The 16,757-nt window shown below is 49.5% G+C and overlaps 1 protein-coding gene across 2 annotated transcripts; it reads right to left on the reverse strand.

Annotated features, from left to right (window-relative positions):
- Window positions 1-225: 225 nt before the first annotated feature.
- On the reverse strand, window positions 226-7,251 carry LOC101017701 (UL16-binding protein 2). 2 transcript variants are annotated; one of them, XM_009205894.4, is made up of 5 exons: window positions 6,597-7,251; window positions 3,211-3,474; window positions 2,401-2,682; window positions 1,603-1,734; window positions 304-337 (listed from the first exon to the last, which is right to left on the reverse strand). In XM_009205894.4, the coding sequence occupies exons 1-4, from the start codon at window positions 6,679-6,681 to the stop codon at window positions 1,625-1,627; spliced, it is 741 nt and encodes a 246-aa protein (XP_009204158.1). In that variant the 5' UTR covers window positions 6,682-7,251; the 3' UTR covers window positions 304-337; window positions 1,603-1,624. The 2 variants fall into 2 exon arrangements, with proteins under 2 accessions (XP_021793427.1, XP_009204158.1); XM_021937735.2 differs by having other exon boundaries at window positions 226-1,734; window positions 6,597-7,250.
- Between the last annotated feature and the right edge of the window lie 9,506 nt (window positions 7,252-16,757).

The following is a 16,757-nucleotide window of genomic DNA, read 5'->3' on the forward strand; positions in this document are numbered from 1 at the left end:
TATCATCTTTTTTTTTTGTTTTTTGTTTTTTGTTTTTTTGAGACGGAGTCTCGCTCTGTCGCCCAGGCTGGAGTGCAGTGGCGGGATCTCAGCTCACTGCAAGCTCTGCCTCCCGGGTTCAGGCCATTCTCCTGCCTCAGCCTCCCGAGTAGCTGGGACTACAGGCGCCCGCCACCTCGCCCGGCTAGTTTTTTTGTATTTTTTAGTAGAGACGGGGTTTCACCGTGTTGGCCAGGATGGTCTTGATCTCCTGACCTCGTGATCCACCCGTCTCGGCCTCCCAAAGTGCTGGGATTACAGGCTTGAGCCACCGCGCCCGGCTGGTATCATCTTTAACCTTCAGAAGGGACACAAATGTTGGTTTAATAGGCAGAGAACCCGGATCACTTTTCCAGGGTAATCTTTCCCTAGTCACTCCATGTATCAGAGCCCCCTGCACTAAGGGACCTATTTTTCCCTTGAGGCCCAACCCTGGCGACTGCAGCTTGGACCAACCTCTTTCCTCCTTTGTCACATCACAGAGTCAGTCCAGGCCCTGCACCTGACCAGGGCATGGAGTGGAGGGGCCCACAGGTCTGAAGCTGGTAGTGATGGGTCCGCGCCCTCACTCAAGGCCCTCTCTATGATCTGATGAGAGGGCCTAAAACATGGCAAGGAGTGGGGCAGACATCCAAAGACAGGGTTCTGTATTCCTGTGCCCTTGGCCTTGGGTCGGCCTGCAGGCAAACATCCTTCTTTCCCCTTCTTCTTGAGCCTTTCCTCACACTGGGAGCAGCACCCATAGCTCTGAAGGTATCTGTCCCTGTTCCACCTTATCCATTCCTGGTGCAGCCCAGTGGTGCCCATGGAACCCCAGCAGCACCTCAGACCCCCCTTCCCCTGAATCCACTCTGCTCCTGGCAGGGCTATCAGCGGGCTCCAGATCTGGGGTGTGCAGGAGGGTGATGGCAGGGGAGCTGCCTCAGGGCCCAGACTCAAACCCCACGGGTCCATGTAACTGACTTTTTAAATATCCTTCTCTTGAGCAGCCTCTACTCTTTATCTTCCACCTTAATTCCTGGAACCCAAGCCACTTTCTGTAGGAAGGCAGCCCTGTACTCCCACTTTTTTCATTAGGTGTACCAAGGCTCTCCCAGGCCGCTGCTCCTGGGATTACACCCAGATCTCTCTCTTAGCCTCAGAGATGGAATCCCCCTTCCCTTGTCACACCTCATGTAAAGCTACCATGAAGCACCTAACTCAATTAAGAGGACTGCCCATATCTGAATTCCTGCTGCCTGCAGGCCACACACCCTTCCTGAATAGGAACCTGCTCTGAATCATGCCCGAACTTGTTAAATCTTTTCAAGCTCAACAGACCCTGAGCCTTGGTATAGGCCCCTCCTTTTCCCTCTGGACTCTGAAGGTGAGAATCCATCAGTAATCAGGAATGAGCTGCCCAGGTCATTGCCAACAGGTGACACAAGGTCTCATTCACCTGTCTCATGTCAGGCTGAGAAGGTCCCAGTCACAGGGAGGGGTGGGACTCTGGGAATTCTCTTTTCCCGTCCTGCCTCCTCACCCACCTGCTCCTTGTTCAACTTGCATTTCTGCCCACAGTACCTGTCACTCTAAAGGACTCTCCTCAGATGCCAGCTAGGATGAAGCAGCAGAGGATGATGAGGAGGCAGCAAAGGATGAGGGTGGTGGCCGTGGCCCTGAGTTGGGTTGTGCCTGAGGACATGGTGAGTGATGCTGAAATGGAAACACAAAAGTGACAACCCTTGTCCAGGCCCCAAATCTCAGGAGACACCTCCTCAGTTCCTGCCACCCTAGGTCATCCTGGAAGGCAGAAGTTTTGTCCCCTCCCCGCTGGCGTGGGGCAGCTGGTGTGACAGGTCCTGGGTTGGGAAGGGAGAGGGGGTGTCCCCTGTCCTCAGGGAGCTCACACAGCTGCTGAGGGAAGCAAGGTGACAGCACAGCCCACCCTCCTGCTGTGGTGGAAAAGGAGGTGATGCTCCAGAGTTGGGGAGGGGAGGGTCTCTGGGCTGGCGTTGGAGGTGGTTTTGATGGATTTTCAGAACCAGACTAGGGAAAGGAAAGGAAAAGTGATTATAAAAAGAGGAAACACTAAGGAGAAAGGTCTGAAAACACAGTGACACCTGCAGTTTCAAGGTTGATGAGAAATCCACAGTGCGGGGAACAGAAGCAAGTGCAATGAAGAACAGGAGTCAGGAGGGAGAAGGGAGAGGAGGACAGGAGAGCACAGGCACGCCAGCATCCCCAGGAGGAGCGCCCCATGAGGGGGTCATTTTAACATAAACGTGTATACTGGGATGACTGAAGCTGAACTCAAGAACTAGTTTCTCGAGATCACCATTTCTGATCTCATTCCAGATCCCCGTTTCTTTCTGCTGTTACCTCCTGCACTTGGCTCCAGGGTGCTGTCCATGTCCATCAAGAAGTCCCCAAGCCATCTTGTGCAGTCTCCCATTGAGATGTAATGGAAGGACATGGTCACATCCTTGTCATTCTCCCACTTTTCTTTCATCTTTCTGGCTCCAGGATGAACCGTTGTCCACATTCTGTTCTCTGAGTCAAAGAGGAGGAAGACCTGTCCATCGAAACCGAACTGCCAAGATCCACTGCTGTGTCCTTCGGCTTTCTGCTCACAAGACACTCGGGCCTGCAAGGTGAGGGGTTCTGCCCCCATCAGAGAGAGATCAGCTCTGGTCTTGACACATGTTGAGCCCCCATCCTGCTCTGCTTACAATTTCCCGGCCTTACTCTCTCTGCCACTTCTTGGCCTTGCCTCTAGACCTCTTAAGGGGTTAGATGACCTTCCATTTGTATTTTTTTTTTTGAGACAAAGTCTCACTCTGTTGCCCAGGCTGGAGTGCAGTGGCACAACCTCAGCTCACTGCAGCCTCTGCTTCATGGGTTCAAAAGATCCTCCTGCCTCAGCCTCCCAAGTGGCTGGGATTACAGGTGTGCACCACTATGCCCAGCTAACTTTTGCATTTTTAGTAGCGACAGGGTTTCACCATGTTTGTCAGGCTGGTCTCAAATTCCTGACCTTGTGATTGGCCCACCTCAGCCTCCCAAAGTGCTGGGATTGTAGTCATGAGCCACCGCGCCCAGCCCCCATTTGTATTTTTACGTGAAAACTATAAATGCCTCTAACCTACCCCTGTATCTGCTCCCTCCTGTCCTGGGCCATCTGAAACTTACCCCTGGGTGTGTAATTCTCCAGCTGAATGTCAAGCAGTTGCTCTGTGAGCACGTCCACCACCTCTCTCAGTACTGGGTTCTGTGCTTTCCAGGCCTTTGTGACACTTAGTTTCTTCCCCAGGGGACTGATGGATGTGACTGTCTTGTTGCCACAGTCATAGTGAAGAAAAGTCTTTTTATCCACCTGGCCTTGAATCGCACACCACCGTGGTCCAGGTCTAAATTTAGGGATGATGGTGATTTCATAGCAAAGAGAGTGAAGGTCTGTGGAGAAAGGCAGGTGAGGGGTGGGTGGGGAGAAAGAGACCCCTAGTTAGCCCTCCTTCACACTGTGACAATAAGAGGATGCTTTTTGCAGGCTGGGCTGGCCCAGGAAGGAGTGCCCCCTCCAGAACTGTGGTGTCCACAATACTAAGGCAAGTGCTCGCCCCTTGCATGAGGACAAGGAGGAGATGGAGGAGGAAGAGGAGGAGGTCTCTGCCTGCTGAGAAACCACATGTCCCCAGACATGTCCCACTGCCCCTCTGTCCACATCAGTCAACATACGACCTTGCTAGAGAGGTGCCAGGGCTGCTAGAGGAGGAAGGGCCTGGATGCCAGAGGATCTTCAGCAGCAGCCTGCGTTGACTGTGGGAGGTGGGAGAGGGTGTGAGGGATGCCCCTGAGGGTGCTGGTACATGGTGCAATAGAGTGAGGATGGGACCCCATTGGATAAAGAAGAATTGATTATCATGGTCACAGGATTTAACATGTTGGCAAAGTCCCCAGTGATGGTGCACATCTGCTATGAGGATGCCTTCCTGAAACCCTGGACAAAGGGATGGTCCACGCAGCAAGAAAGGGAAAATCTGAAAGTCTAAGGCAGGTAGCAGAGGGAGGGATCACGGGCTCAGAGAAGTGCCCATGCCAGAGGGGTCTGAGTGTGAAAATCCAGAACAATGTCCATCCACTGTGCTCATGGGAAACCTGGAGGACTCCTGTTTACCCAGCATATAAAGAAGACCCCATGAGAAGACACCAGAATGGGATGAAGCTCAGGGATGCCTATTGCTGAAGGCCAGGGTTGGGGGTAGGAGATGCTCTTCCTGAAATGGGCTCCCAGTAGTAATGGGATGAAAAATTCTGAAATTACAGATTCCAGCTGGAGGCTGTCAACTGTCAGGAGCAAGGAGGGTGCAATGATGGAAATGATTAGAGAAGTCACAATGCCAGCTGGGAACCTCAGTCATACAAAGCTATGCCCATGACTCATAGAACAAAGAGGTCCAAAATCTAAAAGAGCTAGAAACTCAACCTGGATACTGCTGGATTTAAATAATTACAAGAAACAGAGATAAAACAAATGATGGATGACCAGGAGGCTGAAAGTAGCCAGTCCTTCAAAAACAAGGATAGTTTGTCCAATTTGCAGAATAAAGCCACTTCTCAGACCATGAACCCATGACTAGAAGAAGACACCAGTTTCCACTGAGGAAGGACCCTTTAACCCCGCAGCAAGTACAATGGGTCCTTGTGGCCTTCTACAAAGATATTTTGGCCACTAAAGTTTTCTGTGAAAGGCAATTTTATAAATATGCAAAGGTGTGCAGGGAATATATTCTCCATTGTAACTACTCAACTCTGCTGTTGTAGTTCAAAAGCAGCCATAGACAATCCATGAATGATGAGCGAGGCTGGACGTGCCTTAAGTGCCCGATGACCCAAGGCCCCCTAAGATCCTAGAGGTACATGTGGTTGCAATATCTAATTGGAGAATCACAACAAAGATTCCATGTGAATGTTCAGAGGCAAGGCAATGCCACTCACAGCAAGGAAATCTCAACATTAAACAGTGGCTCCTGTAGAGTACTGTGCCTTGGCAAAGATGGGGCCTTCGGCAATGCGAGGGCAGTGACCATCCAGCCTCAGAGCTGCCCATTATGGATAGACTCCTCACCCTCTAGGTCATTAGGAAGATAGGCCTGGCAGTGAGAAGACACACGTGGGTCTCCTGGGATGGGCAGGAGCAGGGCCACAGAGAACCAAGAAGCTGCACAAGCAGTTGGCCACGATCTGCAGGACACCACGTGGCTGTACCCCCTCACCCTCAGCTCATACCTGAGGCTTTAGGGAGGGTCCCTGATGGCCCCTGTAGACCATAGATGCCACTCAGCAGCAAAGGAGGGAAAAATAAGCTCCCAACTATGGCACCCCCACTCCCATCACATCCACACCACCCAGAAGCCACAGACAAGGTAGGACCACCTTCTACTCTCCAACTGACACCCGAGACATTACTTGGAGATGACACTCTAAGGGATGGGACACTGTAATCCCCTCATCTGGGATCAGCAACCTAGGACAGGGTCTGAATCTCGTCCCCCCTCATTTGCAGGTTGCCATTTCCTGCTGCTGCCCTACAAAGGGACAGGACTGGACACAGAGAGCAGAACCCAAGGCCTGCAAAGATCACAGGGCATCCTTCCTCCCTTTCTAAAAAGGCTTTGCTGGCCCCTATCTACACAGTGACTATTCTCTACCAGGCTGGCTCCCCAGTAGGAAGAACAGGCTTCATTAGGAAGAACAGGCGGGTCTGGGCCCCAAGGGCAGAATGGGGCGCCTCTAATCACCAGAGTTCCCAGGGTCATTATGGAGGGAATGGTGCTTCCCATGCCCTCTGCACAGGTTCCGAGGGGAGTTTGGGGTGTGTTTGCTGGGGTGTGTCCTCAGCCAAGAGGCAGAAGGTGCCACGTGGTGTAGGAGGTGGTGAGGGCCCCTTCATGGATGGGGAGACCAGCTGGGGTGACCAGCTGGGCTGAGGTGGGAAGTAAGAGGATGTGACCTGGGTGGTGGCAGTGGATGGTGAGGGGAGGGGTGGGGGGTGTCTGCTGAGCCCCTGGGTGCAGGTGAATGTCTGCAAGAAAAGTGCAGGGGAAAATTCAAGGGCAAGGAGCCCTGGGGGTGCTGGAGGGTTTGAGTGGGTGAGAGAAGAGCAGGCCTGTGGCTGGTGGGTGTGTCTGTGATCGCGTCCCTGTGGAACCGCCTTCACCCCTGTCCTGTCCCCAGCTCGGGTTCCAGGGGCTCTGACTTTTCCTTCCCGAGGGCGGGTGGGACTGCCAGGCTGCACCAGGGATCCCCGCCCGACCTCGCTCTCTGCAGCCCTCTGGCCCCTCCACCCTCCTGTCAGCCTCCTTTCCTACCCGCTCCTTTTTGCTTGTCCCCTGGCAAGAAGCAGCCTCGGGGAGTGGACCCGGCAGGGAGGAGCCGCCGACCGGAACTGAACGGGGGCGCAGTTCGGGGAGATCTCCCCCGTCCTTCCCGAAGCCTCCCCTACTCTGAAAACCGCTGCAGTTCACAGCCCCTCAGGTTTGGCCCCCGCCTGGCTTAGGCTCCATCCACGAACTCACCAGCTCGCCCAGCCCGGGACCAGAGTGACGGCAGGAGCAAAAGCAGGAGGCACAGAAGGATCTTGATAGTGGCGGCCGCTGCCATTGGGGACCCAGAGCGCTGGGGATGAGAGACTTGATGGAAGGGGAGCCTGGAAGATGAATCCTGTCAAGAGTGCAAAGCCGGCTTAAGGCGGCTTAAGGCGGCGCGTTCCATGTTTCCCGCCGTCGTCACAGCGGCTAGAAATATGGTTGGCTGCCCTGCCGGCGTCCCTCCCCTTTGCCCTAGCCTTCGGGTTGGAGTTTGGGTGTTGCCCCGGCCCCTGCGAGGACATGGTTCCTTCCACAACAGACTCATTTAATCATCACAGCATTTTTTTGAAGGTGAAGAAACTTGCAGAGGACTACTCAGCAGCGGCGGCGTCTCCCTGTCCCCGACTGGGCCCGCGACACTCTCCCTTCCTCCGCTGGCGCCCCGGTGTCCCTGAATCACCCCGCTCTGGGCGCAGCCACGGGCCTGATCGCGTTCCCTCCACTACTTCCTCAGTTCCCAGTGGACGTGGTTACAGTCTGGGCTAGGTTTTATTACTTGTTTATTTAGAGACAGAGTTTCGCTCTTGTTGACCAGGCTGGAATGCAGTGGCGTGATCTTGGCTCATCGCAACCGCCGCCTCCAGGGTTCAAGGGATTCTCTGGCCTCAGCTTCCGGAGTAGCTGGGATTACAGGTGCCCTCCGCCACGCCCGCCCGGCGAATTGTTTGTATTTTTGGTAGACATGCGATTTCACCGTGTTGGCCAAGCTGGTCTCAAATTCCTGACTTCAGGTGATCCACCCGCCTGGGCCTCCTAAAGTGCTGGGATTACAGGCGTGAACCACAGCGCCTGGCCCGGGCTAGGTTTTATTACAGGAACAGCAGGCAAGGTTTCAGAGGTTTAAAACAACATATTGTACACTAAATAATAGGTCAAGATGGTAAATTTTATCTTCTATGTTTTCACCAAAATTAAACAGCTTAAAAAATTTCTTAAATATTTATGTCTTGCTCCTGCTCTGCCCAATGCAGATTGGTCAAAAGAGTCTACTCATTGAAATCGAGGACAGCATTGAGGACCTCGTCCCTAAAATCTCAACCTGTGACACACTTGCTGATTTAGAAAGCTGCTCAGAGAGGTGGACCCTGAGCTCCCAGTTCAGCAGCTTCCCTGGCCCAGGTCCAGGGATGGCACAGGCGGCTCAGTAGAGCAGGTTGTAGAGAAAGTTCCTGGTGGTTCCCCACTGTCAGCGCATTCTGCTGGCCTGTTCCCCCCAGGCAAAGGGCCAGCCACCCTTCAAAGCTGGACACAAATACCCCCTCCCACGTGTGTCCCCCATCTCCCCGCAATACAGAACACCCTCCTGCTCCCTGAGACCTGGATCCACAGTGAGCGCATCTGGATCTCCCTGTGTGACAACTGCTCACACAATTTATGTGTGTGAGCATGTGTGTGACAGAGTCATGCTCTGTCACCAGTCTGGAGTGCAGTGGCACGATCATAATTCACTGAATCTTCAACCTCCTGGGCTCAAGGCTTTCTCCCCACTCAGTATCGGAGAGTGTGGGGCGAGGTAGTCTGAGCCACTAGCGGAGCCATCCTCTAGTTACTGTTTCCTATGCCCTTGGCAGATGCCTCAGTAGTATTCACTACTGAATTTACCATGCCCTGTGTTAGACTGGTCTGGGGGCTAAGTGAGTCTTGGCTATAGTGCAACTGGGGCGAGTCATTCTGCCAGGATTAGGAACTGTGTTACTCGGGAAACTTTCTCATCACCCACCCCAATCCTGTCCCAGATGGGAGGAGCAGTGAGTGCTGTGTCCAGGCTCCCTGCCTTTCCAGTGCTCCCAGCATCACACCCAGCTCCTCCCCAGATGGTGTGGGGTCTGAGCTCTGCATGTTCACCATGCTCCCACCATTAGCTCCCCATCTTCACTGCCCTCCCAGTATTTTCCCAGCCCCTTCAGGGTCACTCCCTGACCAGGTAGGGGTTGGGTGAAGAGGCAGAGGTCAGGACAAACCCCTGGTCCAGTCTGACTTTAGGTTCCTCTCTGAAATGCGACTGCACACCATCCTGCTCCTCTGGCAACCTCAGTTAGGATCATCTGTAGGGCAGTGTAGAATCTGGGCCAGTGATTACTAATTCCTGCCACCATGGCTTTTCGAGTATATTGATTTTTCCTAAAACGGATAAACAGACTAGCAATAAGTTATAGAAACACTGTTTTCCTTACTAACAATAGAGATGTGATTATGTATCAATTCTGGTTTTTAAAACAAATATAAGCCCATAGGCACTCTATTGAACGCAGATTCTATCTCAACATAGCACACGTTGAAGATCTTCCAATACCCTCACATACAGATTCTTTTCCTTTTTATCTTTGCAAGACATTACATAGAAAAAAGTAACCAGAGTCTGTGTCTGAAGATCCAGATGGTCTCCAGTCAGTTACTTTTACAGACACGAAATGCTGCAGAAACTGTTTGTATGAATTTCAATTCAATTGTGTAGAACAGATTTCCAGACACAGAATTGCTGTGCAAACTAATGCACCTTTAAAGCATCTCATGTCACGGGATGGCAGTGCTGGCGACACTCTTGTCTGTGATTGTGAAGACCCAGCTTGGACAGAGGAGGGTGAAACATCCACTGTAGAAGGAGGGGAAACTGTTACAGGCTTCCTGAGGGACAGGGTGACAGGGTTCATAGAGTCAAAACTATCCAAGTCTGCATTAAGAATATGTATGTATATGCGTTTGAAATGGTATAAACACTCCCTGGAAAGATGAGAAGAATCAAAAAAACCTTCCTCCCAGGCATGTGGCCAATGAGAGTGGACGCAGGCAGGGGCTGGGGAGCTTTTCACACATGACTTTTCATGGTTTCGATTCTGAAACACGTGAAAATGTGGAGGCGAAGTAGTACCGAAGAGTGGGGCCGGGAATCCCAGCGACGGTCACAAGGTGGGCTCGCCTGATCTGTTTGGGGCCCCAAGGGTCCGGGGATGCAGAACCCGGGTAGCGGCGTGCGGGTCTGCTACAGAGATGAGACACTTTTTCTAGATATTTAGGCAACGGTGTTGTCACAGGGGGGGTATTATAGGTGATTTTTTATTTCAACCACAGATGACTTTCGGGGAAAGTTCGCACATAGGGTTTCAATTTCCATCCTTCTGCGTCCTCTCCGGGTTCTGCGCGCTCCTCCCAGGACGCTCGCTCCGCCCGAGCTCCGGACCCGGGTCCTGCCCGGTGGAGACTGCGGAGTGGGTGCCACGCTGCCAGTCGATGCTCCCAGGCCTCCGAGTCCACAGCCTCCGAACAAAACGGCCTGGGAGGACTCGCCAGTCGCGGCAAGGAACCGTGGCAGGACACAGGAAATGCGAGCCCGGGTGGGGTGAAGAGCACGAGGTTCCTCCTATGTCCTCGCGGGGACTTTGCCACCGGCTCAGTGTGGAGACGTCCCCGTCCCGCTCGGATCCCTGGGGATCCGACAGTGTGGCCGCCGCGAGGACCCGCATCCTCCTTGCCCTGGGGCTGCTGCGGGAGGGCGCCCGGGGCGCACTAGGTCCTGAGTGCCCAGGGTCCAACAGGGTCTTCCCGTTGACGCCTCCCCGACCCCGCCGCTCGCGGTCCAGGGCTCCTGGTTTCTCCACTGGGCTGGGGGCTCGGAGCAAGGACGTCGTGAAGCAGAGAAAACCTTGGGATGGTTGGAAATGAACGATGGGAGGGTAAACCAGAGAAAGGGAGAGGAAGGAAGCAGGTAAAGCCAGAAAACAAAGAGACACCTCCGCCAGGAAAATGGAAAGAGGATGACACAAGCACAGCGCCTACACTCTATCAACTCTCCATCTCCTCCTCTCCACCTTGCAAGGAACGCAGGCCCCACCGCATCCACCCTCACTGTTTTTGGAGTCACCCATTCTAGCGGGGTAAGGCGTCCCCTTGTAGGTGCTGTTGGCATTGCCCTGAGGGCTGTGGACACTGAGCACCTCTTCCTGGGCTCACTGCCATTTGCATTCTTCTTCTGATGTCAGTGGGCAACGGATGGTCCCCAAACTCTGATGATACCTCGACCCCAGCCGGTGTCGGGCTCTTGACACTGCCTGGGGAAATGAATTCTAGGACCAGTGGGAAAATAGAGACACGACGGAGATTTTTTTGTAAAAGGGAAAGTACACACTCATGTAAAGGGAGTGCAGACGAACTCAAGAGAGAGGCAGGTGCAAGGGGGTTTGGGGCTACCACCTTTCTGGATTTCTTTAACCAAGGGATATAGTATTCATGAAAATTCCTGAAAGAATTTCGCAGAAATTCTGAGAAAGATTTCTCAGAACTGTGGCGCCACCCAGCTTTACGCCAAATATCGGTGTTCTCAGAATTGCCAGGACACTGGTGGGTGTGTGTTTAGTATGTTAATGAGTGTATAATAGGGTCCTAGGTGAAACCGAGGTCAAACCCAGGGCCACGTTGGGTCCACTCATTCTTAGCCAGCTTGGCCCATACTCTTCTTGTCTTTTAGGATTTTATCAGCACACAGCCTCTGCAGATATTTCATCAGATTCCTTTTCCTAGTCACCTGAAACTGCTGCCTAAAATTTTCTCTTCTTTTGTGAGCACACTGAATTATACCTGTCTCACTTTGGAGAAACATCTTTTTGAATTCTTCGCATATATTTAATTGGGTTATTTTGCTTTATAATGTTGAATCTTTATATATTCAGGATACCAATCCCTTCCTAGATACACGATTTTCAAATACTTTCTCTCATTCTAAGTTTTTTTTAACCTTATGAATGGAGTCCTTTTTGAAGCACAAAAGTTTTACAATTTCATGAAATGAAATTAAACTACCTTTTATTTTGCTATTTGTGCTATTGACATATACAGTACTTAAGAAGCATTTGCCAAATCCGGGATCACAACAATTTACTGCTCTGTTTTCTTCTGAGACTTTCATTGTTTCATGTCTTAGGTGGACATCTGCCATTCATCTAGAGCTAGTTTTTGTGTGTGCTGTAAGGAAGGGGTCCGCCTCATTCTTCTGCATGCACCATCCAGTTGTCCCAGCACCATTCACTGTAGCGTAGGATGCATTTGCCCAAACTCCTGTCCCTCCCTCCTGCACTCGCGGTCAGAACTGCCTCCTGCTAATGGTTCTCCCAGGATTTCCACCAATGAAATCCCCTCATGTGAATCCCATGTAGGCACCTGCTTCTCAGAGGACCTGGTCTGGTCTAAGGAGTGGATTCACCAGAGGAAATGATATTTCATGAGATGGAACATTCTGGGAATACTGACACTCAGCAGACCCTTTAATTCATCAAAAGTGAAAAATCGCATTCTTTGGTCATTTTGGGTCCCATAATTCTTCCACCAATTTAGTTTATTGGGGTTAAATTTTGTTATTTCTGCTGCAGTTGTTGTTGTTTTCTTTGAGACAGGCTCTCACACTGTCGCCCAGGCTCAAGAGATCCTCCTACCTTAGCCTCCTGAGGAGCTGGTACTACAGTCACATGCTACTACACTTGGTTAATTTTTAAAATAATCTGTAGAGACAGGGTCTCACCATGTTGCTTGCTGTGGCTGATCTCCAACTCCTAGCCTCAAACGATCCTCCAACATTGGCCTCCCAAAGTTCTGGGATTACAGGCATGAGCCACCACTCCTGGCTCAAAAAGTCATTGCTTTTTAGTTTTTACTTTTCACATGGTTGTATGACATTATGTAGATTAAAATTCCATATAAGTAATTCGGGGAATGCTATACAATAAAATGCTTTTCAGCCACAGCTTCCTAAAAATAGATGTGGCATTCAAATGTTGTGTATTTGTCAAATCTTGAAGAAGTTTCAAACCTTTAGAGTGATTCTGCACTCTTGTTTTGGTTGACACAATAATCCATAAAAACAAGTAAAGCGCGCACTCTGTTCTGGAAGCTGTAAGGAAGTGAAAGTATTGATAAGCCAAAGTGACAGTCTCTTTTGTAGACATGATCCTGCCTAAATTTCTCATGCTTCACAAAAGAGGGTCATGAACTCCCCGCTTCTCGAGAGCTCCATGCAGTCCTTGAAGCACTCTCTGGCAGTCTCCGCAAGTGGTTGAACAGCTCCTCCTGGTCTCTGTGGGGCTTCGGAGGCTCCAGGTCCCCTACGCCCAGGGGCTGTCATGCTCACCAGGTCCCACCAAGGGTGCACCCCACCGTGAGTGGTGGAGGAGACTGGGTGTAGCTGCTCCTGCCCCTACCCCTCTCCTGACCTGTCAATCTTAATAGGAGGAAGGAGTAGAGATGAGTAGAGCCATGGAGGTTGGTGCTGGAAAGAAGAGAAAGGAAGACCTGTGTTCAATTCCCCAAATTATGGGGATCCCTTTCTGAGTTCTAGCAGTCCTTTGGTAGTCTGATAATTGGATTCCTGCCATGTATCTTAAATCCTATCATATGGCAGGCACTATGCTAGGTGCTGGGTTTACACGTGGGTGATGGATGTGTCCAGTCCTCCAGGAACTTAGAATCCAGGGACAGAAACAAACATCCACGTGGGTGCTGCTGCTGATGTGATGTCCTGGAGGTGGTTGGGGGTATGAGAGGACAGAAGAGGGGGTGACTCATTCTGCCTGGGGAGTTGCATGGAGGCTTCTTGGGAGGTGACATTTCAGATTGTTCTTGTAGGAATTGGAAGAATATAGCGTAGCCAGATGGGAGAAGACAGGGCACCCGACAGAGGGACAAGCATGAGGAGGAGGCCTGGGGGTGCAAAATCATAGAACTTTGGGGAGCTATGAGAAGTCTGCAGTAATGAACCCTCAGTTACTGGGTAAACTGTTTCCACAGGGAGGAGGGAATGTCTGGAGGGACGATAGGGGAGAAAGGGTAGGCAGGAACCTGTCTTGGGGTCCCTGTCTCCCTTCACAGTAAATCAACCAGGAAATCAATTCACCATTCATACATATACATATAGCATATGCTTCCACACACACAGACACAGAGATATGCACATACAGTCTCACACATACAGAGACATGCATGCACAGTCTCACACACACACACTACACAGGCACACACACATATGCACACACAGACATACAAAAACACATGGGAGAAACTGGGTGTCATCTCGAGAGTTGTTGTGTCTGTCCCATCCTGCCCACTCACCTATCACCTCCGGGGCTGTCTCCCAGCTCATGGAGGATTTCTGAAGCCATCAAGCAGGATGTCACTGTGTGATCTGAAAGACTCAGACACCTCCTCACTCTGACCTTCCTTCCTGGTATCCTTGGTTCTCGGATGAAGCAGAGTCCTGTGGGTTTTTGCTGTAGTAGAAGAGAAACCTCTCCCCTGGGGCAGAACTGCTGGGCCACCAGAGAGCACCCCTCTGCTCTTTGCCCTCAAGGCATCTTGATCTGCAGGATGGGAGGAACTGCCCCAAACCTCTAAAATAAACTCTGTATCAACCCATCATCCACCATGATGTCACAAGCTGTGTGCCAAGGAGCTCAGGGCACAAACTCACCGTGAGCACATACTCTGGGCTTATTGAAATATTTGAAAGATTAGTGGTGCCATCTGCTGGACAACACAGGAAGCACTGGTCCAAAGTATTTTATAGTTTCAACATTAGACTGACTATGCACCATTGCTTTAGATGACATTGTAGTTTTACAATCTGTGATTTCAACAGTTGCTGTGATAAAAACAAAAACAAAAACAAGAATCTCTGAAAAAATAGATATGAAATAGGAAATGAGGGTGGCTGTGTCCAATCTGCTTCCAAGGTTTGAGAAGTTGTTCAGTGCCCAGTAGGTACTCATGTCCATTAGTAAACATTTGTGCTTATTTAAGAATAAAATAAGAGCCTGCATTGCCAGGACAATCCTAAGTCAAAAGAACAAAGCTGGAGGCATCACGCTACCTGACTTCAAACTATACTGCAAGGCTACAGTAACCAAAACAGCATGGTACTGGTACCAAAACAGAGATATAGACCAATGGAACAGAACAGAGGCCTCAGAAATAACACTACACAACTACAACCATCTGATCTTTGATCTGACAAAAACAAGCAATGGGGAAAGGATTCCCTATCTAATAAATGATGCTGGGAAAACTGGCTAGTCATATGTAGAAAGTTGAAACTGGATCCCTTCCTTACACCATACACAAAAATTGACTCAAGATGGATTAAAGACTTAAATGTTAGACCTAACACCATAAAAACCCTAGAAGAAAGTCTAGGCAATACCATTCAGGACATAGGCATGGGCAAAGACTTCATGACTAAAACACTAAAAGCAATGGCAATAAAAGCCAAAATAGACAAACGTGATCTAACTAAACTAAAGAGCTTCTGCACAGCAAAAGAAACTATCATCAGAGTGAACAGGCAACCTACAGAATGGGAGAAAATCTTTGCAATCTAACCATCTGACAAAGGGCTAATATCCAGAATCTACAAAGAACATAAACAAATTTACAAGAAAAAAAAAAAGAACCCCATCAAAAAGTGGGCAAAGGATATGAACAGACACTTCTCAAAAGAAGACATTTATGCAGCCAACAGACATACGAAAAAATGCTCATCATCACTGGTCATCAGAGAAATGCAAATGAAAACCATAATGAGATACCATCTCACACCAGTTAGAATGGCAATCATTAAAAGGTCAGGAAATAACAGATGCTGGAGAGGATATGGAGAAAGAGGAATGCTTTCACACTGTTGGTGGGAGTGTAAATTAGTTCAACCATTGTGGAAGACAGTGTGGCGATTCCTCAAGGATCTAGAACTAGAAATACCATTTGATCCAGCAATCCCATTACTGGGTATATACCCAAAGGATTATAAATCATGCTACTGTAAAGACACATGCACACGTATGTTTATTGTGGCACTATTCACAATAGCAAAAAGTTGTCCATCAATGATAGGCTGGATTAAGAAAATGTGGCACATATACAACACAGAATACTACACAGCCATAAAAAAAGGATGCACGGACATGGATGAAGCTGGAAATGATCATTCTAAGCAAACTGTCAAAGGACAGAAAACCAAACACTGCATGTTCTCACTCGTAGGTGGGAGTTGAACAACGAGGACACATGAACACAGGGCGGGGACCATCACACACTGGGGCCTGTTGTGGGGTGAGGGGCTGGGGGAGGGATAGCATTAGGAGAAATACCTAATGTAAATGATGAGTTGATGGGTGCAGCAAACAAACATGGCACATGTATACTTATGTAACAAACCTGCACGTTGTGCACATGTACCCTAGAACTTAAAGTATAATTTTAAAAAATTATTTAAAAATTAAAAATAAACAAATAAATTTTTAAAAATAAAATAAAAATCATATATCGGTAAGGAACTGGTATTCTGAATATATAATATTGCAATGCAATATAATTGCAATTATATATATTATATATATAATATATAATGTTGCAACTCAACATTATAAAGTGAAATAACCCAATTTAAATATATGCAATGAATTTGAATAGACATTTCTCCAAAGTAAGACAGGTATACTACACGGTGGTCACAAAAGTAGAAAATTTTAGGGAGCAGTTTCAGGTGACTAGCACAAGAAATCTGTTGAAATATCTACAGAGGCTCTGGGCTGATAAGATGCTGAAAAACAGCGTGTGGATCAAGCTGGCTAAGAATGAGTGTACCCAACGTGGCCCTGAATTTGACCCAGATTTCACCCAGGACCTCATTACATGCTGATTAACATACTAAACACACACCAGCCAGCTCCTGAGCAGTTCTGAGAACACTTATATTTGGTGTAAAAATGCGGGCACCACAGTTCTGAGAAATCTCAACCTTCTTCCAGGAATTTTCATGAATATTCCACTCCTTGGTTAAAGAAACCCAGAAAGGTGGCAGCCCCAAACCCCCTTGCACCTGCCTGTCTCTTGAGTCCTCCTGCACTCCCTTTACTTGAGTGTATACTTTTCCTTTTACAATAAATCTCCGTCCTTTCTCTATTTCCTACTGGTTCTTGAATTCATTTCCCCGGCAGTGTCAACGGTCTGGACACTGGCTGGAGTCGAGGTCCCACCTGCGTTTGGGGACCTCCCCTTGCCCACTGGCATCAGAAGAAGAATGCAAATGGCAGTGAGCCCAGGAAAAGGTGTTCA

The sequence above is a fragment of the Papio anubis genome, chromosome 6, assembly GCF_008728515.1.
Source record: "Papio anubis isolate 15944 chromosome 6, Panubis1.0, whole genome shotgun sequence".
Taxonomy (NCBI): Eukaryota; Metazoa; Chordata; class Mammalia; order Primates; family Cercopithecidae; genus Papio; species Papio anubis.